General features: G+C 45.3%; 1 protein-coding gene across 5 annotated transcripts in view; it reads right to left on the bottom strand.

Moving 5' to 3' along the window:
- COL27A1 (collagen type XXVII alpha 1 chain) overlaps positions 1-26,179 on the bottom strand; it is a 255,431-nt gene that overhangs the window by 53,761 nt on the left and 175,491 nt on the right. For all 5 annotated transcript variants that reach the window (XM_081179610.1, XM_081179608.1, XM_081179609.1 and 2 more), the window contains 8 exons: positions 24,500-24,544; positions 22,533-22,577; positions 19,100-19,153; positions 17,395-17,448; positions 16,640-16,693; positions 12,767-12,820; positions 11,496-11,549; positions 8,302-8,409 (listed from right to left, as the gene is read on the bottom strand). In XM_081179610.1, the coding sequence (XP_081035736.1) occupies positions 8,302-8,409; positions 11,496-11,549; positions 12,767-12,820; positions 16,640-16,693; positions 17,395-17,448; positions 19,100-19,153; positions 22,533-22,577; positions 24,500-24,544 (468 nt within the window). The remainder of the gene's footprint in view (positions 1-8,301; positions 8,410-11,495; positions 11,550-12,766; positions 12,821-16,639; positions 16,694-17,394; positions 17,449-19,099; positions 19,154-22,532; positions 22,578-24,499; positions 24,545-26,179) is intronic.

Here is a 26,179-nt window from a genome sequence, read left to right as displayed (position 1 = left end):
CATTAAATATCTATAAAAAGTAACAGCTGGGGTTTTCTAGTCTCTAAGGATTCAATCAGATGTTCAAATATCTCCAGCATCTTAGATGCTGTAAAAGCTACTGGTCCAAATAAAGATGTTAGCATACACTGTAATTGTAGACATTGCCATTGTGACATTCCCGTTAAGTGATACCTTTCTTTTAAGGTAACGTAAATTATTTAATTTTTTTTAAAAGGTCATTCTCATCTATTAATTGATCTAAAGATAATATACCCACATCCATCCAATTTTTCCACAATACCGCCCGCCCCAATTTTTATAGTTGGATTTCCCCATAGGGTCAGTTTATTGTGGGAAAAATTATCAAATTTGTTTTTATTACCCACCATATTCCATATTTTCCTGACTGATTTAATTGTTTCAGGAGGATTTTGAATTGATTTATCTTGATCTCAATGTTTTTCATTCAAGTTGTGGAGTTTTATATTCAAGGCATGCTCAAATGGGGGAAATTATTGTTGGATGCATGTAGTCTGGAAAAAAATGAGATTTTATTTTTCTCCCAGATTAATGATGTGGTCACTGACTATTCATGTGCTGTTTTTAAAATAATATCTCTTAACTCAATGTGAATAAATTTAATTATAACCAAATCTGAAGGATCTATAGTTTTTCCTTTGGCAATTTGGAATTCTGGGGGCATGATTTATTTCCAATGGAATATTTGCTCTCAGCTGCAGCAATTTTCTGATGAAATTCTCCATGACCTCTACCAGATTGTCTTGGGTTGGAATATTGCCAATGCCATCTATATGCGGGTTGCATCTAAGAGATTAACTTTTTAGAAATGTTACTCTGTTGTCCAGAATTTTGTAATTGGCTTCTGCCCAGGCTTCTTGTAAAGTTACCGGTAAGTACTTTTCACAGGACTCCACTCAACTGCATGTTGCTGTTAAATCTGAGATTTCGGTTTTGAAAGTGGCTATCTCACACTTAATATCATTTTTTAAAAATCTAAGGCTGTAATTTTAAGACCCACCTCAGTTTGTTTATCTTGCATCGGTTTGAGACACTTGGGCTGTGCCACAATTTCCTTAAGCGTATCGTCAATAAAACTACCGTATTTTTTGCTCTATAAGACTCACTTTTTCCCTCCTAAAAAGTAAGGGGAAATGTGTGTGCGTCTTATGGAGCAAATGTAGGCTGCGCAGCTATCCCAGAAGCCAGAACAGCAAGAGGGATTGCTGCTTTCACTGCACAGCGATCCCTCTTGCTGTTCTGGCTTCTGAGATTCAGAATATTTTTTTTGCTGTTTTCCTCCTCCAGAAACTAGGTGCGTCTTGTGGTCTCATGCGTCTTATAGAGCGAAAAATACGGTATTTGCTGCCATCTCTCTCTCTCTCTCTTGCTGCTAATTTAATGTGTGTCAAAGGATGGGATGACGCAGGTATGAAATAAGGAGATTCTTAATTGATTGCAAATCGTCTTTGAAGTCCAGACAAGTCAATGGTTAAACCAGTTATGAGCAAATAAGAGAGTGTATTACAGCGCCATATTGCTAGCTAGTTCTGTAACCTTTTTTTTCTTCTACAGCAGAAGGCAATTGCAGCACCAGTCTGTCCAGCATGAACAGACAAACCACTGCTGTAGCTTTTAAGGGCTACTGTGCATTTAGTTAAAAATTTCCTCCTTGCAGCTTCTGCTCCTTTTTATTACTTCCTGTTCAGAGCTAATCAGTGATGATTTTCTTTGTAATAGTCATCTTCTGTTCCACTGAGAAGTGGGGACTTCAATAAGTGGCATCCTTGCTTTACTTATTTTTTTTATTTTCCTGAAAGACCTGCTCCATGCCTTGCTGGCCTTTCCACCTGGCCTGGGGAGGGGGGCAGGGCCTGACTGACTCCAGCTACAAAAGCAGAGGCTGCTAAAGGGGCTAGAGACCATTCTGGATGTCCCTTAGTGCAAAACCAGGTCTTTGAGCCTGAGCTTCCATAGTCACCACCTACCATGAACCACCACTGACAGGATTGGCAACAACAGCAGCAGACATATTCTGTGCTTATGAAAATATTTTATTCTCTTGTTAATTATGCTGTTTTAAATATGCATTTTATATTTGGTTTCCTTTAGTCATTTTTTCTTTTGAAACATTTAAGATCTTTTTTTGTTAACTTTGCTGTGTTAAATGTGCATTCTGTAGTTGACCTTCTTTGTAGTGTTTTATTTTGAAATCTTTAAGATAAAATTTTAGTTTCCTACTAATTATGTTGCTTTGAATGTATACTTTATATTAGACTTTCTTCAGTAATGTTTTATTCCAGATTTTTTATTTGATATTTTAATGCATTGTAAACCACTTAAAAATATAAAGCAGTACAGAAATGCCAGAGTGAGCAGAGGAGGAATGACCACTGGGAGGAGCACAGAGAGAAGAAGCCCCTGCACCTGCAGCAGCACAACCTTACTCCTTCATTTGTCCCAGTTGCAATAAAACATGTCTCTCCTGTATCAGTCTCTACAGCCACAGCAGGCATTGTAACCGTCCAACAGTTTGACTTTACCCCCAAAGGCGCACTCCTCCATTGTCCCCCGAGATAGACAAATGCCAACCAGCCAATGGTAATCCATGCCCCAAAAGCACCCAGGCTGGATTACTGCAGTGCTGGAGTCCTCAATGTGGGGCCTACAGGTACCGAAGGACCCACAGAGATCTACTAGGGCAGTGTTTCCCAACCTTTTTTGGGCAAAGGCACACTTGTTTGATGAAAAAAATCTCGAGGCACACCACCATTACAGCCCCGTGACGTCAGCGCGCAGCGTCACGCCGGGAGGGACGCACGAAAGTGTAAGTTTCAATTTTTCCCCCTCCCCCTTGCCGGGGAACCTCCAAGCTTTGGGGGTGGGGGGGGGGAGGAGGCAGCAAAGCGAGGCAGGAAGGAGAGCGCGGCTTGGCTGGGTGAGCTTTGGCAGGGAATGAGAGCCGCGAGGCGGGCGCTGCGGACGGAGGCGCTGCCCGCCGAGCTCGCAGGCAGCCAGGCAGGCAGACGGCGAGAGCCCCGCGCTGGGCGGCCTCTCCTCGCCGCCGCCGCCCCGCCTCTCGCTGCCCGACTCGCCCGCCTCCCTCCAGGCAACATCTCGCGGCACACCAGGCAACATCTCGCGGCACACTAGTGTGCCGCGGAACAGTGGTTGGGAAACACTGTACTAGGGTGCCCATGAGGTTCTCTAATCCCCTTTGCACCAGATTATAATTTATAATGGCTCTGTGAGTTTTTCTTCACTACCTCAAGCAGTGCTCACACTACCAATGGCTACTAGCCACAATGGCTATGTACTCCCTCAAGTATCGGAGGAAATATGCCTCTAAATACCAGGTGTTCGGAATCACAAGAGGAGACTGCCCTCTTGTACTCAGGTTCTGCTTGCGGGCCTCTCAGAGACACCTGGTTGGCCACTGTGAAGACAGGATGTTGGACTACAGTGGTACCTCGGGTTACAGATGCTTCAAGGTTACAGACGCTTCAGATTACAGACTCCACTAACTCAGAAATTTTACCTCGGGTTAAGAACTTTCCTTCAGGATGAGAACAGAAATCGCACGGCAGCAGCGGGAGGCCCCATTAGCTAAAGTGCTATCTCAGGTGAAGAATAGTTTCCGGTTAAGAACGGACCTCCAGAACGAATTAAGTTCTTAACCTGAGGTACCACTGTAGATGGGCCTTCAGGCAGACCCTGTAGGGCTCTTATATTAATACTCTATATTAAGAAAAAAAGATGGTGATTGCAAACATATATTTATTGGCTTGCTGATCTTGCATAATTAATTGCATATTGCAGAATCCAGCTTTTACAATACTTTGGAATATGCTGGGATACAAAAATTCAGGATACAAATCCCCAGCTAGGAAAAACCCCCAGACAGGAGCTGTCCTTGTAACCTTGTCTATATGACTTTGTGTTGCAGCTGGTTCACATAAACAAATATGACATAGGAGAGAGAGAGAGACTCCAGCACTCTGCCATTTCCTACTGTTCTGCAGGTTTTTATACGAGATCTTCCCATTAATAAACATTCACACAGAGAAACAGACTGAAAGGATTCAGGAAATTAGTGGGATTATTAGAGGCAGCCACTTCAAGACATCAATGTTTCAAACTTATCAGAACCACATTTCATAGGCACTCTTCCCCCATCCTGACTAAGCAGTTGGATTTTTATGCAGGGGCTGGGGGAGAGAAGAGACTGTAGCTGAAGGCACGGAAGGGCCATTTGTGTCTGATGGTGAGGGATAAGGCAGAAAATTTATTCTGTTTGCGTTTAAAAGCAAACTGACCTAATTCGCACTTCCTGAAACAATAGGGGAACCAAAATAGTGAACATCATTCAAAATTTGCCCTAATGACTGTGCAGCCCTCCAGCTTGCTGGAGAATCAGTCAATGTGGTGTAAGACTTTGTGTTTCAGTGAAGGGCCAGCTGAGCCTCTTTCTCTCTCTGCCCCCATTGCCTTATTTTCTCATGCCTCCATTATCAGAAGCTGGTGGCAGCTGTGTGAGGCTGCCCAGTGAAGTGAACGAACCACTGGAATGCCCTTGCCAGCCCTCTTCATGAAGAACCTTCCATACAGACAGTTACTGACTGACCTTTGGATTTTCAGAGCAGGAAGGAGTACACTGAATCTGAAAAGGGATATTGTAAAGCTGGGGAAGGCACATGGGCAACCAAAACAAGAAGACTTGGAGCATATCCCCTGTGTCAGAAAGCTTGCGCTTTTATAGCTTAGGAGGAAAGTGGTTAATTATGCATGGTTCAGGAAAAATGGGTAGTCCTCCTCCCTCTTGGGACCGGGCCCTGAGTGCTGTATTTGCAGGGACCGGGCCCCGAGTGCTGTGAGTATTTGCAGGGACCAGGCCCTGAGTGCTGTGAGTATTTGCAAGGACCGGGCCCCGCGTGCTGTGAGTATTTACAGGGACCAGGCCCTGCTTGCTGTGAGTATTTGCAGGGACCGGGCCCCGCGTGCTGTGAGTATTTGCAGGGACCGGGCCCCGCGTGCTGTGAGTATTTGCAGGGACCGGGCCCCGCGTGCTGTGAGTATTTGCAGGGACCGGGCCCCGCGTGCTGTGAGTATTTGCAGGGACCGGGCCCCGCGTGCTGTGAGTATTTGCAGGGACCGGGCCCCGAGTGCTGTGAGTATTTGCAGGGACCGGGCCCCGCGTGCTGTGAGTATTTGCAGGGACCAGGCCCTGCATGCTGTGAGTATTTGCAGGGACCGGGCCCCGAGTGCAGTGAGTATTTGCAGGCACCGGGCCCCGCTGCTGTGAGTATTTGCAGGGACAGGGCCCCGCGTGCTGTGAGTATGTATGCAGTATGTATACAATGAATACAGGTAGGGACTTAGCACACATCCCTGTGGTGTGCCAGTGCTGATTTTTAAGGAATTAGATATATATGATGGTGACAATGATAGTATGGTACAATATGTCAGATAAGATCATGGCTACTAACAGAAGAACTAGCACAAGTGGTGGAATGCCTGTCATTTAAAGCTGCTGTTTTTGAAACACACAGAAGTAATCTGAAGAGGAAGAGCTGAGCTCCCTGCTCAGTAAAAACAAAACAGGAGCTTTCTTGTTTTTCCTAAGAACACTGTTTCACTACCGAGGAGCTTTGCGATTTCTTTCCTGGAACTGCAAGACGTCTGTTCTTTCAACATTCAGACCCTGCAGAAAGGGCAGCCTATTATGAAAAGCCACAGTGCTCGGCAACAGACAGCAATTGAAAATCCATCAGCCGGGCTTCTGCCAGTTGGCCCAGCTCCTTCTGTGGCTTCTGGCTCATCGGTTGTACGATGAAGGAGGAAAGCGAAATGCTTGGTCCCTCGCAGAAGAGGTAGAGGATGTTTCACAGAGCAACAGCTACTGGATGGCATGGGTTGCAATTAGCTCCTGGCTCACCCGCCAACTGCTGGAAAGGTGCATATAATGGAACATTTGGTTCATGTTAACCGTAGGGGGATGACTGAATGGGCAGCAACATTTTTGACAGTGTGCTATATGCTTGCAGTTAGGATGCAGAAGGAAGTACTTTTGAACAGGAGTGTGTGTGGAATGGACTCGGTCCCCACATTTCTCCCTGGTGAGCACTAAAGAAGGGCAAATCTGATGGGCAAATGTGACTTTGGTTTTTGTCACATTTTGCTGGTTTCCAGTCTTAAAAGTTCAGCTCACATATCCACACCAGTTTATGATTTATTTTTTTAAGAAATCATGAAAATTACCAGCCTTTTACTGCAAATTTCTGCCAATGTACACAATTTTCCATAATGCAATGCATTTATTTGTGTTATTTGCACTAATACGTATATGCATTTTATGTACACTTTACTTTAGTATATTTAGAATTTGTGTGCACTTTGCGTGGCTGAAGCATTGCCTTGCAAAATTCAGAGGGCAAATTTAAAAGGATAGCTGTGCTTTGATTCGCGTTTTGTTTTGTTTTGGAAAGTGCAAATTAGGTCAGTTTGAATCAAATCCTGCCCCCCCCCCCCAGCCAAGCACAGATGTAAAGCCTGTGAGTTGCAGCCAACTACATTCTACTCAGAGGATACCCATTGTATTTTGTCATGTTTGTCATGTTTGTCATGTCCCTCAATTCCAATGGTCAATTGCCTCTTCCTTTGTACTTTTCTCTCTCCTGTGCTTCAGCTGGGCTCACTCCTGAAATCTCTTCTCTGCCATCTCCTTGGATTGACCAAATGTTTTGTTTGGCACTTTTGGTCAAAGAGAACTTCAGGGGCCACAAAGCGAGCTCAGGACAAGAGAGGGAGTTGTAGTTGTGCCACGTGGTAAGACAAGAAGGTGCCTTATACTGAGTCAGACGTGGAAACATGCCTTCCCTTTGGGGTATCTTGTTGGATACTGTGCGAAAGGGATGCTGGACTAGATGAGGCCAATCTCACACTCCTAACATAATAAAAGCAACCTTCAGATGTCTTCAGAGGAAGCAAACAAATAGGATTCTGCTACATGATAGTTGCCCTGACCCCAAACAGTACTTTATTAAAAGTGCAGAACTTGACAAAGATAGAAACGGAGGAGCAGATAAAGGTTATGGGATGGATCAAGAAAAGGGGAGGCAGGCCTGCAGGTGGCATGAAGCAGTTGAGCTAGCAAACATTTGTAAGACTGAAAATGTAGTTATTTCACAACTTGTGTGAGCTAGTGTTTAGCCTGTGTGTGTGTTTTAAAATCAGACTATATAAAAATATGTACTAAAATCTGAGATGGCACCATAACACTGCAATAAAGAATAACAGAGGGAAGTGATTACAAGCTGGCAAAAACATATTGGTTCCATCATGCACTTTGGTGTACTTTGACAGAGGGCAAACACAGAAACTGGTCTAGTCTATTTACTGGTGTTGCATAGCTCAATACTGCTTGTATGAGTGTAGTTGTTTTTAAAACTCATGGGTTATATTGGTTCTTGTAAAATGGGTGAGAAGTATGGGTTTTCTTTTTTTGCAGAGTCTAAAAGACAGGAGCAGCCCCTGCTGCAAGATGGCTAACCGTATTTCTGTTATCAGTAGTGGGTGACTGGGAGCCCTTCCTGCTCACCAGATTAAGATACTATAAAGCTGCAGTCAGAGTTATGGGCGTACTCCATGCCACATAAATAACAACTTTGAATAAGTCAAAGAAAACCCTGCAGGTGTGTGCAACTAATGCACAATCACCAATGCACAGGTCCTTTTGGACCCAGAGGAAGGAGTAATGGGGTTGTAAAGAGGGTGGGGCAGGGTATGATGGGGTGGGGTTTACTTAGATGTGCTCTGCCGACACATGCAGGGACCAGCAATGGAACCTCCATGAGAAATGGCTGCTGTCTGTAATACAAACTCCGCCCCATCCTCCAAAGTTTCATTTTGTAACCTGTGCAAATTAAAAGCGATTCACATTTGACAGTTTTACATAGTTATGGGAACTTTGCAATCTGGTGGAGGAGTTTGGATGAGCAGAATTACGCCAAGCATCTCATCTGGGGCAGAAGGGAGCCTGAAGGGTTACCTTTGTGTTCCACAATCCCCCGCTCTGGTACATAAGAAAATATGCAGAGTATCAAATTGCTTTAGGAACCTTGGTAGGTATGTGAAATCACCAAAATGGAAACTCTGTTAAGACCCATATTGTAAGAATAGAAAGGGTACAAACAACACCCACACCCTGAAAAAGAAGGAAAAGGGAAAAAGGAAAGGTGCCAGCATGGTTAAACAGCAAGGTAAATTTATTCGAAGAAAAAGCAAGTGATTTTGCAAACTCACTCGAACGCCTGTGGGCCCAGGGTATCCAGGAGGTCCTTCTTTTCCTTTAATGCCTTCCTGCCCTTTGTCTCCTGTTCCTCCTTCTAGGCCTGGTTCTCCTTTGTCTCCCTGGAAGAGTGACATGGGTAAATTGCTTTTCTGTTTTTCCTCACAGGTTGCCCTGTGTTTCACCAGCAAGGAAAAAGAATGCGACAGAAATCCGGCATAGTTCAACACAGAGACTTCCCCCCTTGCCCCCCCCCCACTTGTAGCCCAGTCGGTGCAAGGAACAGGGCTATGGATGCAGTGTGGGATATAACATTTAATCAAGCCCTGCCACTGCTGATCTTGAGTTAGGACTACTGTTTGATTTATGGCATTCACAAGCCACGATAATGGCCACTGGCTTTCAAAGGGGAGTAAACAACTTATTGTCCCTTAGCTATAACAGTTAAAATGAAACCTCCAGGTCCAGAGGTAGTGTACCTCTGAATAAAAAGGTAAAGGGACCCCTGACCATTAAGTCCAGTCGTGGCCGACTCTGGGGTTGCAGCGCCCATCTCTCTTTATTGGCTGAGGGACCCGGTGTACAGCTTCCAGGTCATGTGGCCAGCATGACTAAGCCACTTCTGGCAAACCAGAGAAGCATGGAAACACCATTTACCTTCCCGCTGGAGTGGTACCTATTTATCTACTTGCACTTTGAAGTGCTTTCGAACTGCTAGGTTGGCAGGAGCAGGGACCGAGCAACGGGAGCTCACCCCATCGCGGGGATTTGAGCCACCAACCTTCTGATCAGCAAGTCCTAGGCTCTGTGGTTTAACCCACAGCGCCACACGCGTCCCAAACAGCAAGCAAAGGCTGTTGCCCTGTCTTCATGCTCTGCTAGGTTTCTTCTTGGGAGTACATGACTGAATTCTGTTGGAAACAGGATGCATGCTCTTATGCCCCCTAATAAAAGTGTGTTACGGTAAGGGAAGGGCTGGACTTAGCACTGAGAAACCCAAGTTTGGATCCCACATCAGCCACACATACACCAGGAAGATTTTAGGCAAGCTGCAGGCTCTTCTGTGCTTCATCTGTGCAATGGGCTTACATCCTTCTCAGGGATTTACAGTGGCAATTATTGCTCTATGCAGTCTACAAGTACTTCATTATTTACACATACTTGTTATTGCTAATAAACCACAGCACCAGATCCCAGCACTCCTTTGAGAACATGGTCTGCCAGCTCTATGTCCAATTCACATTTGACTGTTACAAATTTATAAAGCAGAGGGGGAAGTGAATGAAGATACCAGCAGGGAAATTTCATTAATGCTGCATCTTTCTTCATCAGCCAAGAGAGGGATGCAGTTCCTGGCAGACTTGAATGGCGGGGATAGGGAGTCTTTTTCAGAAAAAGGGCTGCATTCCATTCCAGGCAACCATCCAGGGGCCACATGCCAGTGGTGGGGAGGGCCAGAGGCAAAAATGGGTGGGGCCATCCATGTAAATTTTAGTAGGCTAGTTTATAGATATGCTCACACACCCTTCTCTATCCCCCATTCAGAAAATGGATGGCAGAAAAAGGACATTCCTCCATCACCAGCTTTTTAGTTTCTTGTGCTACTTGCTCAGGAATGAAGACCTAATACTCCACAATCAGCATGAAAACACAGCCAGAAGGTGAGTATGGCTGGCTGGAACGATCCATTCCTTTTCCACCAGCCAGTTTGGTAGAAGTCAATCGTTTTTATGAGCCTGCTAAATGGCTAGTAGCTTGCTTTTCATGCTTCAGGGTGTGGCATCCCCATTCTCTGTGGCCAGTATGGAAATGCAGGCTACTAGCCTTTTAGCAGGCTAATATATTGGGAGAGGGGGGCTAGCTAGTAACCTTTGTGGGCTTCTTTACAAGATTGATCTAATGGCCCTATTTGAAAGAGGCAGCGGCCAAGCTGTCATCTCACAACATTCATGCAGAACTTTCATCCTAGGTTCCCAGAGCAAATTTATATCAAATTACCTATTGACATTTGCTCTGATTCAGCGCTACACTGTGGGTTTTCCTGGGGGAAAGTGTGGGGCACATGGAAACATGGATGAGCCCTAGGTCTGTCTCCATACAGTTGGGTTTTTTTTTAGTCCTACCGTTTCCCCTGGAAAAACTCACTGTTCACCGCTGAATCAGGACAAACAGCAATCCACAGAAAACCTGACAGCCATTTGTTCTGATTTAGTGATAAACGGCTAGTTTTTTGGGGACAGAGTGGTGGGAAGACAGAAAAAGAACCCTGTTCAGAAACGGACTTGGAAAGTGTGGATTTGTGCCTGGAAAGGGCAGTGCAAAAGGAAGTCTGGATGAGCCCGAAGTGACAGAATGGATAAGCTCCCTGAAAGTAGCAAACCCACACAGAAGGGAATGAATTTAAGGGACGAATCCAGCAAATTCACTGAGCAAGCAGACCTACTTTCGCATGTGCACTGGAACTACCACTCCCTCTTTTTCCCCCTGTGCACCCCACATACTCTTCCTAATCTGCTCCAGAAGGTTGAGGGGAAACCCCAGAGCAGATTTGGGGGAGGTGGGGGGGGGGAGCGCGGAGGAATAAGAGAGAGAAAGGAAGCTTTGCAGCATAAGCAGGAATCGTTTCACTCAGGAAATAAGTTTGGTGGATACAACCCTCTGTCTCCATGAGACACTAATTTTCTATTTGCAGGGAGTATTTACAAATGATTTTATCCATTTGCTGCATCCAGTGGATCCGTTCTCTTAACCACCCCACTTCACTCTGCCACATGCAAGGAACATCTGAGCAGAGAAAAGCAGCCAGATCATTTAGCTGAGGGCAGGAAAGGAACCATTCAATAAGCCTGCAGGGGGGCGGAGACACAGCAAGAGGTTAAAATAAGGGATTATCTTGTAAGAAGAGATTGTCTGGCTCAGACGTTCATGAGAGATGGCAGCAGTGAAGAGCAGCAAATCATATTGCTGGATTGACACAATAAGCTGCTGGAGATTTTTTCGGCAGAGTTTTCCAGGAATGGAAGTACTTGAGCTCATACAGTTATGGAGTCCAGTGGGAAAATAACAAAAAGGAAAGGATATACATTCCTGAGGCTTCAACTGTGTAAGGCGGGAGTGATTTCAGGCTCATGCAAGAGAAAGAAGATTTGGGTAAATCAAGATTCAGCCAAGCAGGGCCTTTCTTGAGGAAAAATCTCAAAATTGTTACCTTTAGCCCATCTGGCCCTAGAGGGCCACTGTCACCTTCAAGGCCCAGATCGCCCTACGAAAGAAACATAGGAAAGTTGTCAGCACTTACAACCATCACAGATCATCACCAGGCTAGCTTACGGGGTGCAGAGCCCAAACCACTCTGTCCTTGAGCACCTGTTTGGCACATTGTATAGCATCCACCACCTTATTTTGCTTGAAGCAGTCACCTCCCTCTCCCTAATTGTAGGCACAGTCCCAAGTGAAACCTGACCACCAGCTCATTTTAGGGCTTACCCCCACACACCTTCCAGGTACAGGTCCATGTCTGAGTGTTCTTTTTTTCACACCCTGGAGCTTTCACTGTGAAAACCCACTCTTTAGTGCTCAAACTTCAATTCGGGTTTTCCACAATGTGCTGTAAATTGTGGGTTTTTGCAAGGGAAACTCCAGAGCAGAGAAAAATGGGGGGGGGGGGAGGTGTTTGGGCACGGAGCTTTAAATGCAGACCATGTCTGGAAAGCATGAAGGAAAGGTAAGCATGGATAAGCCTTTAATCTCCATCTTGGTAAAGGTTGTGACTCAGTGGTAGAACAAAACCTTTGCAAGCAGAAAGTCTCAGGTTCAAACCCTGGCATCTCCAGGTGGGGCTGGGAATGTCCCCTCTGAAACCCATGGAAGTCAATACCAGTCAATAAAGACAATACTGAGCTAGGTAGACCAATAGTTTGACTCAGGATAAAGAAGTTTCCTAACTCTTCCTCCCTTCGCTCACTGGGTCCTCATCTGTTGGTCTCAACAACTGCCCTGTGATAGAGCAACCTGGAGCAAAAGGTGGCAGTAACAGACTCTTGGTATCTTGCTTTGCCTTTGCTAGAACTTGATCCTCAAATGTACCTGTCCATGAACCCCTTCCTCTGGCTCCTCCAGACACAATTCTGCTTTCTATAGCTGCAGCTGTGCCCATTTGGACCACGTCCCTGTCTGGGCATCCAGCAGCTAAGAGTAGACCCCTGCTCAAGGTAACACGCCGAGCCCATCTAGCTCAGCATTGTCAACGTGGACTGGTAACAGCTCAAGACATGTTTTGAGCTCACCAAGGGAATAATACTATCACCTAAGCAGATTGCAAAGTGCAAACAGGTAGATACAGGTGTAGGAGAACCTTTGGGAAACCTGGTCTCCAAACCTCAGGGCTGCAAAATGGGAGGGCAATTCAGCCCAGCACTACGGTTCATATTTTGTTTGAACTGCAAGTAGGCCCTTCATAGAAATGGTACTTCTACTTACCCGTTGGCCAATGAGGCCTTGTTCTCCTGGAATCCCAAGAGGTCCAAGATCACCCTAATGGGGCAAAGAGGGAAGGATGGGGAGGCAAATTTTGAAATCAGCTTATTATTACATTAGAAAACTGCACGAAGCAACGCTGCAAGGTTCTCAGGGTTTCAGAGCTTTAAGTCTGAGGGAGCAGAGTCCAGGAAACAAGGGGTGGAGCCCAGTGACCTGGGTGAGGGCAGAGCTTGGGTATACCTGGTTACTCACAAGCTGGAATCTGAGGGATGCTGGAGGAGCAAAAACTGATAAGATTTGACTCCGAGAAAGCTAATATCTTGAATAATTCACATGCAACCTTGACACTTGATAACACCAGTGTGAAGAAAGCAAACCAGGAGTTTATTTGATCGCTCAGAATGCAAGAACTGAAGTCAAATGCAAGAAAACAATGTATTTATTCATTTACTCACTACATTTAGACCCCAGCCTTTCCTCTATGGAGCTCAAGGTAGTGTACATGGTTCTCCCCTGTCCCCCTGACCCATTTTATGCTCACAACTCTGTGAGACAGGTTAGGCTAACACAGAGGCAGTGACTGGCTTGCTCAAGGTCCCCCAGAGGGCTTTATGGGCTCCTTGGTCCTAATCTGACATGGAGAAAGAGGGGGTGTAATACTTCACACAATGCATAATGCAGTTGCAGAAGTTGTTGCCACATGTGGGGTCATGATGCTCACTGGCCTCAAAGGCTTTTTAAATACACAATTTTTCAGTGAAGGGATATTCTCCAAGGGCCCCTGCAGAAAACCTATGTATTGACCACTCATTCTGATTTGTTTGCACAAGGGATGAACAGAGGTTGGATCCTGCACCTCTCATTAGTGCAAAGCCCCTGCTTGCATTCAGGACATAGACTGGGTTGGGCACAGAGTGATCTGGCCCCAATTGGACCCCAAACTGGAAAGAGACTGCCTTACGCAACTGCAGTGAACACACATCTTCCCATAGCCATTTGTTCCTCACATACCTTTCAACCATTTTCTAAACTACAAAAAGTCCAGGTTTTTTAAAGTGGATTTGTTTTGTTGTAGCCCAAGGAATCAAAGACAAGCAGTAGCACAAATAATCACACACTTGTGACAATCACGCCAGTATTCTTTTAACCGAACTGAGCAGAGAGTCCCTTCCAGCGGATACGACTGTCCATTTCTCCTTTCCTGCTCACAACAGGACCTTGCTCCCTGATAGGCTAGCCGATGGGAAAGGCTGCAGATCAAGAAACATAAATGGGAGCTTTTGTTCCAGGGAAAGGTTAAGAAGGTTGCCAAGTGGCAGGCAGAGACCGCAGAGCTGAAATCTTAGACAGACCCTGGGGGGAGCAGAGGGGGAGAGGTCCAAAGAAACAGTAGCTCTGCTGCTGCCTTTAGAAGGTTTGCCAAGGCAAACATAGCCATGGGGTGAGAAGGGGGGACACAAGCAATAAAGGGAACTGCACTGAAAGCAAAGTAAGTTCTCCACCATATAAGTGATACAAGCTCTTCAGCAACAAGGGCAAGAACCTTAATCAGCTGACAAGAAATAAAAAGGGGGGCTGTTCTTCTTTTAAAAGCCCAGGATGGGATGGGGGGAGATAATTTAAACTGCTAACATCTGTGGTACGGTGAAAGCCATTCATTTGGCATCCTGTGGCAGAAGGACAGAAGATAGTCCTTCTTCACCCAGCGCATAATCAAACTATGGCACTTCCTCCCCCAGGAAGCAGTGATGGACACCCATCAGTGATGGACAGCCCAGATGACTTTAGAAGAGGATTGGAGAAATTCATGGAGGGCAGGCTATAAATGGAATTGTAATTCTTAACTCTTATAACGATATAGTATACCCAGCTCTACCTCTCTTTCAAATCAGAACCAGTGAAGGCAGTGAAGGTCCTGTGTGAGTGTCTGGAGGCGGTTGGAGGGTGGATGGCGGCTAACAGATTGAGGCTGAATCTGACAAGACAGAAGCACTGTTTTTGGGTGACAGGGGGTAGGCAGGTGTGGAGGACTCCTTGGTCCTGAATGGGGTAACCATGCCCCTGAAGGACCAGGTGCACAGCCTGGGAGTCATTTTGGATTCACAGCTGTCCATGGAGACACAGGTCAATTCTGTGTCCAGGGCAGCTGTCTACCAGCTCTATCTGGTACGCAGGCTGAGACCCTACCTGCCCATGCACTGACTTGCCAGAGTGGTGCATGTCCTGCTTATCGCCCGCTTGGACTACTGCAATGTGCTCTACGTGGGGCTACCTTTGAAGGTGACCTGGAAACTACAATTAATACAGAATGCGGCAGCTAGACTGGTGACTGGGAATGGCCACCAAGACCACATAACACCGGTCTTGAAAGACCTACATTGGCTCCCAGTACACTTCCGAGCACAATTCAAAGTGTTGCTGCTGACCTTTAAAGCCCTAAACGGCCTCAATCCAGTATATCTGAAGGACTGTCTCCACCCCCACCTACCCGGACACTGAGGCCCAGCACCGAGGGCCTTCTGGTGATTCCCTCACTGTGAGAAGCTAAGTTACAGGGAACCAGGCAGAGGGCCTTCTTGGTAGTGGCACCCGCCCTGTGGAACGCCCTCCCAGCAGATGTCAAAGAGAACAACAACAACAGACTTTTAGAAGACATCTGAAGGCAGCCCTGTTTAGGAAAGCTTTTAATGTTTGATGCATTACTGTATTTTAATATTTTGTTGGAAGCTGCCCAGAGTGGCTGGGGAAACCCAGCCAGACGGGCGGGGTACAAATAAATTATTATTATTATTATTATTATTATTATTATTATTATTATTATTATTATTATTATTATTATTCCTTTTATTTTTATGTTGTTCAGTTAAACTATTAACAACAACAGCAGCAACAAAACAACAACAATAGTAACAGACTTTGTTAACCTTTTATACCACAAATGTTCTGTGTTGGGGAAGGGCCATGGTGCAAAAGCAAGAATGTGGTAGTGCTGGGAAACCAGCACAGAACTAATAAAGCAGAAAAAATCCACCACGAATGTCCTCTTACTGTGTCAAGAACATGTAGAATATACCTGCAACAAAACACCAGTCTGGAGAGGCCCTTAGTTTGGACCAACTCAGATTGAGAACCAGACTTTTGCCATGTCCACCTTGCTGCCTACAACTGGCCTACCCCCACCTTTGCCTTCATCCATCTTGTCAAAAACAGCCCAGATGTCATGGATGCAGAGGAATGGTGGCAAGAACCAGCTGGGGAACCACCAAGGGAAGAAAGTGCACAGCACAGCGACTGGTGGTGAGACAATGAGCAGTGGTCAGAGGGAGAAGACTGGAAAGATGAGGTGTCAGAAGCGAAGAGGTAACAGTGCTTAGTGAGCAGATAGAGTCTGTGGCTCAGAGAAGTTCAGAATCAGGGACAGAATCAGAAGAGGCAGAGGCCTAGAGGCAGAGATGAGTGAGGCTGCTGAAGAGGCACAAGTGTTTCCTCCTCCAGGTGTGACAAGCTCCCCTCCCACATCTCCCAGAACCAGGAGAGGCATAAAGAGGGCAGAAGAGAGGTTAGTTTCACACAGATGCAGTCTCAGATTGCTTTGGGGGAACCCTGGAGAGGAGGGAACTGTGGGAAGGCAGGGACCTTCAGTCTCTGCTACTGGGGTCAAGATTTGCCAGAGATGAGCTGCTATGCTCTACAGGTATGACGTTCCTGTGCAGATCGTGTTTTTTTCCAATAGTCTACTCCAACTTTGAACTGTATGATTTACTGACCTGAACGCTCTTTGACACCAAGACATAACAGAAATAAAAGCCACAATTACCCCTCTGATCGAACATTACATATAGAGGTGTGTGTTCCCCTGCCGCCCCCATTTACCTTCATGCCTGTTTCACCTGGAAGTCCACGCTGCCCTGCCAGGCCAGGAGGTCCCTGGTAGAGTGGGGAGGAAGAAAAAAGTAAAAGGTCATTGTCAACAAATGGAGAACACATGTGTATAGCAAATGAAAATGCAATTATAAATTACTCAATGATTACCCACAGATAACCTGTTTGAACTCACTGTTTCCTACCAGCCATGTACATTTTTAGTCCTGTCATTGGAAAGTCCACTTTTCCCTCCTCCATCATTGTACCATCAGTTTAATGGAGTTCACTTGAGAAAATATCTAGTCTTGTCAGGCAATTAATATGGTGTACTTTGGTGATTTTAAATGTTGAATTAAGCTGGATTTAACCTCGGTGGTGTCTCTTGTATCTTCTTTTTCTTACTTTACAGATGTTGGTTAATATCACAGGTGCATGTTCTACATTATTTTATTCATATTATAGCTGCAAACTAGTCATGGCCTTTGGCTAGAAAAATAAACTTATTTATTTACTGACTGAAATATATTGCAGGCAGAACTATCACCATGGAGGATCCAAATGAGATTTTTCCCAGCCAATGGCTCCATTGTGTTTTCCCAGGAATAAATACCAATAAAGTCTATTCATGGGAAATGCAGTTCTTCTCCCATACCCAGCAAGTTTCTTCCTGCAATTATCAAACACCCTGGTGAATGAGAGGACATGAATGGACTTCTGCAAAGATTAAAGAGGTGGGTCTGAGAGAGGGGGAGATTATTCTCTACCTTATGTCCAATTTCTCCCAAAGGCCCAGGTGGACCTTGAGCTCCCTGAGGTCCCTGAAATAAAGATGCATATTGTTAAGAATGCATGGAAAGCGTCCTGCTGGATCAAAATAAAGGGCCACATAGAGTAAATAAGCACCCTGCTCCCAACAATGGGCAGCCAGTGCTCCCTGCAATGCTTGTAAACAGGGCATGCACCCCCCCCACAACCACTGCCCTTCCAGTAACTAGTATTGCCGGGGTAGATTGCCTCTGAATATGGAGGTTCTGTTTAGCTACCATGATTAATAGCCACCTCTCCTACACTGATTTGTCTACAGTGGTACCTCGGTTTTCCAACAGCTTAGTTCCTGAACAACTCGGAACCTGAACGCTGCAAACCCCGAAGTAGGTGTTCTGGTTTTCCAACCTTGCCCCAGAAGCCGAACGTGCTCCTGAGCTTCTGTTTTTACTGTTGCGCAGCAAATTTGAGTCCCCCACGTAGTAATTAAGGCTTTCCCCCTCCCATTTAACACTTAAGCTGCAAATTTAAGCCCCCCCATATAGTAATTAAGGTTTTTCCCCTCCCGTTTTCCCCCTTAAGCAGCAAATTTAAGTCCCGCCTCCCCATCATAATGAAAGTCTTCCATCTCTGATTGCAGTGTTCTGAGGTGATAGTTGGTGCTTTAGCTTTTGCTATTTTTACATTTTCGTTTGTGTGGCTTTTTCATTTTTGTGTCTGTGGCTTGTTTTTCATTTTATGATTGATTGATTGATTGACTGTGTGACTGCAGAAATGGATAAAAGCCCCCCATCCAAACAATAACTATCATCAGTGCAGGTAAGATTTTTTTTAATTTTAATTTTTATCATCTACAATATTGTCTTATTTATTTTATAGTACAGTACAGTGATACCTCGGGTTACATACGCTTCAGGTTACAGACTCCACTAACCCAGAAATAGTACCTCAGGTTAAGAACTTTGCTTCAGGATGAGAACAGAAATTGCGCAGCAGCGGCGAAGTGGCAGCGGGAGGCCGCATTAGCTAAAGTGGTGCTTCAGGTTAAGAACAGTTTCAGGTTAAGAACGGACCTCTGGAATGAATTAAGTACTTAACCTGAGGTACCACTGTACATTGATTATTGCTTTCATTTTATGGATCAATAGTCTCGTTAGATAGTAAAATTCATGTTAAATTGCTGTTTTAGGGGTTGTTTTTAAAAGTCGGGAACAGATTAATCCGTTTTGCATTACTTTCTATGGGAAAGTGTGCCTTGGATTGGGAAAGCTTTGGTTCTGGAATGGACTTCCGGAATGGACTAAGTTTGAGAACGAAGGTACCACTGCATTTTGGCTGCATTTTGTTATGGATTTGGGAATGCCTGTCTAATGTCTAAGAACAGTCAGAAGATCTCTGCTGGATTAGATCAAAGGTTCATCTGGTCCAGTGTTAAGTTCCCCACAAGCTGAAGGTAAAGTCCTCTCAACTGTTTCACAGAATTATTGAATCATTCATCTCCCTTCCCCATGTCCCAGCAACTGGTATTCAGAGGTAGGCTGCCTTTGATCATGGATGCTCTATTCAGGAGGAGAGCATTGTGTTGGTGGCTCTGCTATTATGGAACTCTCTCCCTAGAAGCAGCCTGCTGGAGCTTGTCTCCCATTAGAAAGAAAGTTTAGATTTGTTGTTGCCTGGGATGAGGGGGCTGTGGTGGGTACTTGCCGGGTCTCCTGGAGGCCCTTTAGCTCCTTGGGGTCCAGAAGGTCCTTGGATACCCTGGAATAAAGCAGGACAACAAAAAGTTCAGAGTTCGAGGTTGAAGTGCGGATTTTCACACCTCTTAGCCACTCATTAGCACCTTGCAAATACTTCATAAAAGGAGCAAGAAGGTGATTCAGAACTAGGAAGGAGAAATGACCTAGTGCCTCACTCTCTGGGATGGCAACTGACCCAATTCCAGAGAAATGGTATGACCAATGAAGACATTTAATTTAACCTGTTAGATATTCTATCAGGGCACATTTAGGAAAAAACAAAACCAACATCAACTCATAATCCCCTAGTGCAGGGGAACCTGTGGCCCTCCAGATGCTGTTAGACAGCAACCATGTCATCCCTGACCTTTGGCCATGCTGGCTGGAGTTGATGAGAGTCCAAGGACAGTAAGGCCCACAAATATTCCTCGCCTCTAGTGGTTGCAAGGTCAGGCCAAAAGTCTATCTAGACAGATTTACTAAGGTTGGTAGGGATCCCGGAAGGTCACCTACTCCTTATTTCCTACTAATACATGAAATGTTCTTGATTGGGGTGGGGAGATCCAGCCCCTGTTTAGAAATCTCTAATGAAGGAGAATCCATCATCTTCCAAGGAAGTGTTTCACTGTCAAACAGCTTGTACCATCAGGAAGTTCTTCCTAATGTTTAGCTGAAATAACCTTTCTTGTAATCAGTCGCTGATTCTGCTCCCACCTTATGGAGCAACAGAAAACAAACCTTCTCCATGGTCTATGTTTACCACATCCCAGATGCATCTGGGAAGCTCACAATCAGGTCACACCAGCCCTCTCCTGGCGTACCAGCAAGTGTTACATTGCCTCTGAACCCAGAGCGTCTATATTTAAACAGAGGTGCTGCTGCTTTCATTCTTCTATTACTGTGATTTCAGGTTCTGTATTTTAATAGCATGATAGGACTGTAGGGTTGGAAGGGACGCCAAGGGCCATCTAGTCCAACGCCCTGCAATGCAGGAATCTCATCTAAAGCATCCCTGAAAGATGGCCCTCCAACCTCTGCTTAAAAACCTCCAAGAAAGGAAAGTCCATCACGCCCTTGGGAGTCTGTTCCACTGTCAAACAGCTCTTTCCGTCAGAAAGTTATTCCTAATGTTTAATCAGAATCTTCTTTTTTTTGTAATTTGGAATCCATTGGCTTGGGCACCATCCTCTGCAGAAGCAGAAAAACAAGCTTGCTCCAGGCTTGATTATTGTAACTTGCTCTATGCGGGGCTGCCCTTGAAGCTGACCCAGAAACTCCAGCGGGTGCAGAATGGCATGGCGAGGCTCCTTATGGGGTCCTTGCCGCGGGATCACATTCATCCAGTGCTTTTCCAGCTGCACTGGCTCCCAGTGGAGGACAGGGTCAGGTTTAAGGTGCTGGTTTTGACCTTTAAAGCCCTATGCGGCCTAGGACCCTCATACCTATGGGACCGCCTCTCCTGGTATGCCCCGCAGAGGACCTTAAGGTCTACAAATAACAATACTTTAGAGGTCCTGAGCCCCAAGGAGGTTAGATTAGTTTCAACTAGGGCCAGGGCCTTTTCAGCACTGGCACCGACGTGGTGGAACGCTCTGTCACAAGGGACTAGGGGCCTGTGGAACTGGACATCTTTCCACAGGGCCTGCAAGACAGAGCTGATCCGCCTGGCCTTTGGTTTAGACTAGGTCTGACCCTTATGTTTCCTTCCCCTTATGGTCTTGATTTATTGGCTACTTTAAAATGAGGCTGCATTTTAAATTGCATTTTAACCTGTATTTTAAATTGGTTGTCCCCCCCTTTCCCCCCATTATGTTTTTACTGTGATTTTATTCGTGTTAGCTGCCCTGAGCCCGGCTCTGCCCAGGGAGGGCAGGGTATAAATAAAAATTATTATTATTATTATTATTATTATTATTATTATTATTATTATTATTATTATTATTATTATTATCCTATTCAATTTATACCCCACCTTTCCTCCCAGGAGCTCAAGGTGGGGTACATATGTCTCATCCTCCCCATTTTATCTTCACAACAACCCTGAGAGGTAGGTTAAGCTGAGAGACAGTGGTTGGCCCAAGGTCACCCAGTGAGCTTCATGGTTGAGTGGGAATTTGAACCCTTGATCCCCCAGGTCCTAGTCCAGCGCTCTAACCATTGTAATGAATACTGGCTCTCATCCTCCATCTGGCAGCCCTTCAGGTATTAGAAGATGGCTATCATACCACCTCTCAGTCTTGTCTTCTCCAGGCTAATATATATATGTAGTATGTTTATGTAACCCACCCTGGGACAATTCGTTGAACAAGAGGCAGTGAATTTTACAATGAACAAGAATAAATACAAACGCAATAATCACGACCAGCAGTCCCTTTTAAAGCTACCTAAGCCAGCAACCACCACCACTTCTTGCAGCAACAAATTTACATAATTAATTATGCATTGTGTATTGGCATCAATGGTCCTGGGCATATAATTGTAAGCATCCACCTGCTAAAGAATGGTTGTGTTAAGATTAATTTGTGAAACAGCGGGTATGTTGAAACTTACTGACTTTGGGCAAAAATGAGGGAATGACAGAAGGGAATAGAACGTGATCTTGTATTATCACAGGGTGGTTCACAACATAAAAACACAAAATGAAAACACAAAATACGTAATAAAAACAAAAACGAACCAATGACATGCTAGTCAACCAGAGGCCTGGATACAGAGGAACATTTTTGCCTGGGGCCTAAAGATGTAGGGAGAAGGTGCCAGGTGATCTTCCCAGGGGACAGCATTCTCCAAATTGGAGCCACTGCAGAAAAGGCCCCTTCTCATGTTGCCTCCCTCCAGACCTCTTGTGGAGGAGGAACACAAAGATGGGCCTCAGATGATGATTGCAGGACCCAGTTGTAGATACAGGTAGGTAGCCATGTTGGTCTGCCATAGTTAAAACAAAATTAAAAAAAATCCTTCCTGTAGCACCTTAGAGACCAACTAAGTTTGTTATTGGTATGAGCTTTTGTGTGCATGCACACTTCTTCAGATACACGAAAGCTCATACCAATAACAAACTTAGTTGGTCTCTAAGGTGCTACTGGAAGGATTTTTTTTATTTATTTAGCATCCAGTTGGTTCATCTAGAGAGAGGCGGTCCTCCAGGTATTGCAGTTTTAGTCCTTTATATGAATCTGCCTGGGCATTAAGATAATGCCTCGAGAAGCCATGCTCATAAGCCTTGAGACTGTCACAGAGTCAGTATATATAATGCTTATTATGTTGTTTGTACTTCAGCTCTTACACTTTACTTTCCATACATTGCTGAGATGCTTGTTGTGCATCTCAAAATAAACAGATAAAATTATTAAGTAAAGAAACACAAGTTTGCTATAAAACAGGATGCAGCATGAACTTACAGGGAAGCCACGAGATCCCATCTCACCAGTCTCTCCTATCTTTCCCTGAAAACACAGTTACAGTTATGAGTATGAATCCAAACAAAAACATGCCTTGGTAAGCTGGCAGCAAAAGCATAGTGGAAGATAAAGGGTGCTTACTACACTTCAGGGACAATCCAGGTGGGGTGGCTGTTCAGAGAAGGACTTGGGGAATCTGTGGCCCTCCAGATATTGCTAGACTCCAGCTCCCACCAGCCCCAACCAATGTAGGTCATGGGACAGTGGTAAGGGGAGTTACAGTCCAGCAATACATGGAGCACTACAGGTTCCAGAATTCCTGTGTTGAAGGCTGGTCCTTCCTCCGTTTTAACCATTTTTGAAAAGCAAAGCAAAGCAAAGCAAAGCAAAGCAAAGCAAAGCAAAAACTACACCATTTGCTAACCACAATCTTCACCAATATGATGCCCTCTAGCTGTTGCGGACTACAACTCCCATCACCCCCAGTGTTGTTGGCTGGAACGGATGGGAGTTGTAGTCCAAAACAGCTGGAAAGCACCAGATCAATGAAGGCTGCCTTAGAGAGTGGCTGGGAATGGTGCTAAGCACATTGCTGGTGAGACTCGGGCCACTTGCCATCTTAATTTTTCCAGAGGTGAATTTGTGTCTGGGGCCTGTATTTCACACACTCCCCTGCCTCCCAGAGCCTGCACACATTTTTGTCTTAAGTCCATCTTGTGCTACAGTTTGCTGAGAAGCCTGTTGAGAGAAGGATCCTCTATGATATAAATAGGCTTGTGGTTAACCTCCTGTTGTGGTTTTTTTGGGGGGGGAGGGGGGATAAAATAACTAGTATGAATCCTTTAGGAAAGAATTGCCTGTTCTTTCTCCTATGTATAAACTTAAGGAGAGAACCATTTACATATCAGTTTCTTGTTACTGGCATGGGTACCTTACCTAGGATAGGTAATGTGTGCATAGATAGGTAACAGTAGTCAGTGCGTTTCCTCACTCTTTTGTGGGGGAAGCTTGGCTCCCACCCCACAGTTCACTCTTTACAGTAGCTTCCAAAAGATCCATTTATTGAGCATTCATCCTGATATTTTTTTTCAGGAAGGTTAGGCAAAAAATGCAATGAACTACAATGCAAGCAATTGTTATCTCATAGTTTCCAAAGGAATTATCCCATCACTTTCCTTACCACAACAAGTATGATATTGGGGGGGGGGGAGGTGGGCTTGTTGCCCAAGACCCATCCAACCAGCCTTAGTAGTGTTACCTGAATTTGCCAGTATGTGTTTCGATCCCACTTGAAAATAGCAATCGTCTGAAAGTGCCCCAAATAACATGTGTTTGTCTCCAAATCTAGGGCTGCTTTCCTCCTTCGCAGTCCCAATCCAGAGTTCTGGCAAGCTGTCTGCCTCTTTGCATCCTGCCCTCAAGCTCCTTACAAGTTTGTCCAATTAAAAGAGTGTTTCACAGTACATTATTCACTCCACCCCCACAGTAAAACCCTAGTCTGTGTTTTGGAAAGCAGCACTGGGAAAAGTGGGTTTGTGATGTCACTGTTGTCAGTTAAAGAGCCCTGTGCACAGCTAGTTTATGTTGAAAACTGGCCGGATCATTTTCTTCTATGATCCTACAGAGAAGATGGTGCATCTGGCCCAATCAGGGGGAGTGCAGTTCTACTGTGGCAAGGCCACTCTGCTAAAATGTGCCTATGCATTTATGCACACAAAATTCAACAGACTCAGATCTGCATTGCACTGTGGCCCATAAACTGTTGTTAGGTTCTGGGGAAGGGAGGGTGGAGCATGGGGATGGGGGAATCATTTTGTTGCTATTGTTCATTTTCTTTTTTAGCCATAATATAGTTCAGGGAGTCCTACTAAAACTAGATCTGAGTTAAAAACAGCCCAAATTCAATTTTGCAGAATGGAATTAATGTGCACCTCTCTTTCAGACACTTCAAAGTTTAACTGACTTACCTGTTGCCCATCTGGTCCCTGTTTCCCTGAATGTCCTGGAAGGCCCTGTTAGAAGGAAGAAAGGAAGTTTATTAATATTATTTTTATTATTACTGTTATTCTCTCCCATCCTTGCTCCTGAAGGAGCCCAGGGCAGGAAACACAGATGTGGACTGGGAAATATCTCTCCTTAACAGGCTTGTTGGAGGAGGAAGGTCTTTCGCAGGCAACACGAAGTCTCTGAGCATCTAATATTTAAGGGAACTCTAAAAGATAGATGCCTGATTCCTATATTCTGTGGAACAGACCAGCTGATAAGATGGCATTTGCAGGAGGTCCTCACCTGAAGAACACAGTGATCAGTTGGAGTGAGAAAATCTTACAGGTATATAGTGCCATCTATGCGCATGGGACACAGATGGCACTGTGGGTTATCTCATAGTTTCCAAAGGAATTATCCCATCACTTTCCTTACCACAACAAGTATGATATTGGGCTTGCTGATCAGAAGGTCAGCGGTTCGCACCCCCACGACGGGGTGAGCTCCCGTCGCTTGGTCTCTGCTCCTGCCAACCTAGCAGTTCAAAAGCACGTCAAAGTGCAAGTAGATAAATAGATACCACTCCGGCGGGAAGGTAAACGGCATTTCCATGCGCTGTTCTGGTTCGCCAGAAGCGGCTTAGTCATGCTGTCCACATGACCTGGAAGCTGTACGCCGGCTCCCTCGGCCAATAAAACGAGATGAGCGCCACAACCCCAGAGTCGGCCATGACTGGACCTAATGGTCAGGGGTCCTTTACCTTTACAGTGGTGCCTCGCAAGACGAAAAGAATCCGTTCTGTGATTCTCTTCGTCTAGCGGTTTTTTCGTCTTGCGAAGCAAGCCCATTGACAGATTAGTGGATTAGCGCTATTAGCGCTATTAGCGGCTTATCGGCTGATCGGATCAGCTGATAAGCGGCTTAGCGGCTTAGAAAAAGGGGGGAAAAGGGGAAAAAAACCTGCAGGAACTCGCAAGACATTGTCATCTTGTGAAGCAAGCCCATAGGAAATTCGTCTAGCGAAGCACCTCCAAAACGGAAAACTCTTTTTGTCTTGCGGGGCACCACTGTATCTTTATGTGCATGGTACCTTACAAAAGAACAGATAGGAGAGGTCCTTGCCCCCACGAGGCTTACTGCCTAAAACAGGGAATCAACTGAAGAAGGGGGAGGAATTGGCAGCATAGGTAAGCAAGGGAAAAAATGCTTTGACTTAAGGCTCATCCACACCTCCACTTGCCCCTTGCTTAGAAAGCACAGGTCCAAGTGGTTTTCTGCTTGGGCCCAAGTGGTTTTGCCTTTGCCCTCTTGCTTTCCCCTGGGAAACCTGCTCTTTAAGGCCAAATTGGAGCAAACACCAATCTGGAGAAATCCTGATTGACGTTTGCTTCAATCCAGAGGTAAACAGTGAGTTTTCCCAGGAGAAAATGGTGGGGCGACTGGAAGTGTGAATGAGGAGCCTTTAGCTACACCTGAGGATTGGGCCAATTGGTTCCCAGTGGGGTGGAAGAGGGCTCTGATGTGGCTTTGAAAAATCCTGCCCTGCTGTGTGCTGCCAGAGCCAAACTCTGCAAACCTTCAGGGTATTATATCAAGAGTCCTGGTTTCCAAGAGCCCTTTGAAAGCTCTCTCATGATAAGAAATGTTCTGACTTTCTGCAC

The sequence above is a fragment of the Podarcis bocagei genome (assembly GCF_964188305.1).
Source record: "Podarcis bocagei genome assembly, chromosome: Z".
Classification (NCBI taxonomy): domain Eukaryota; kingdom Metazoa; phylum Chordata; class Lepidosauria; order Squamata; family Lacertidae; genus Podarcis; species Podarcis bocagei.
Note: the sequence above shows the minus strand (reverse complement) of the source record. Positions and strands in the feature narration are given on the sequence as shown.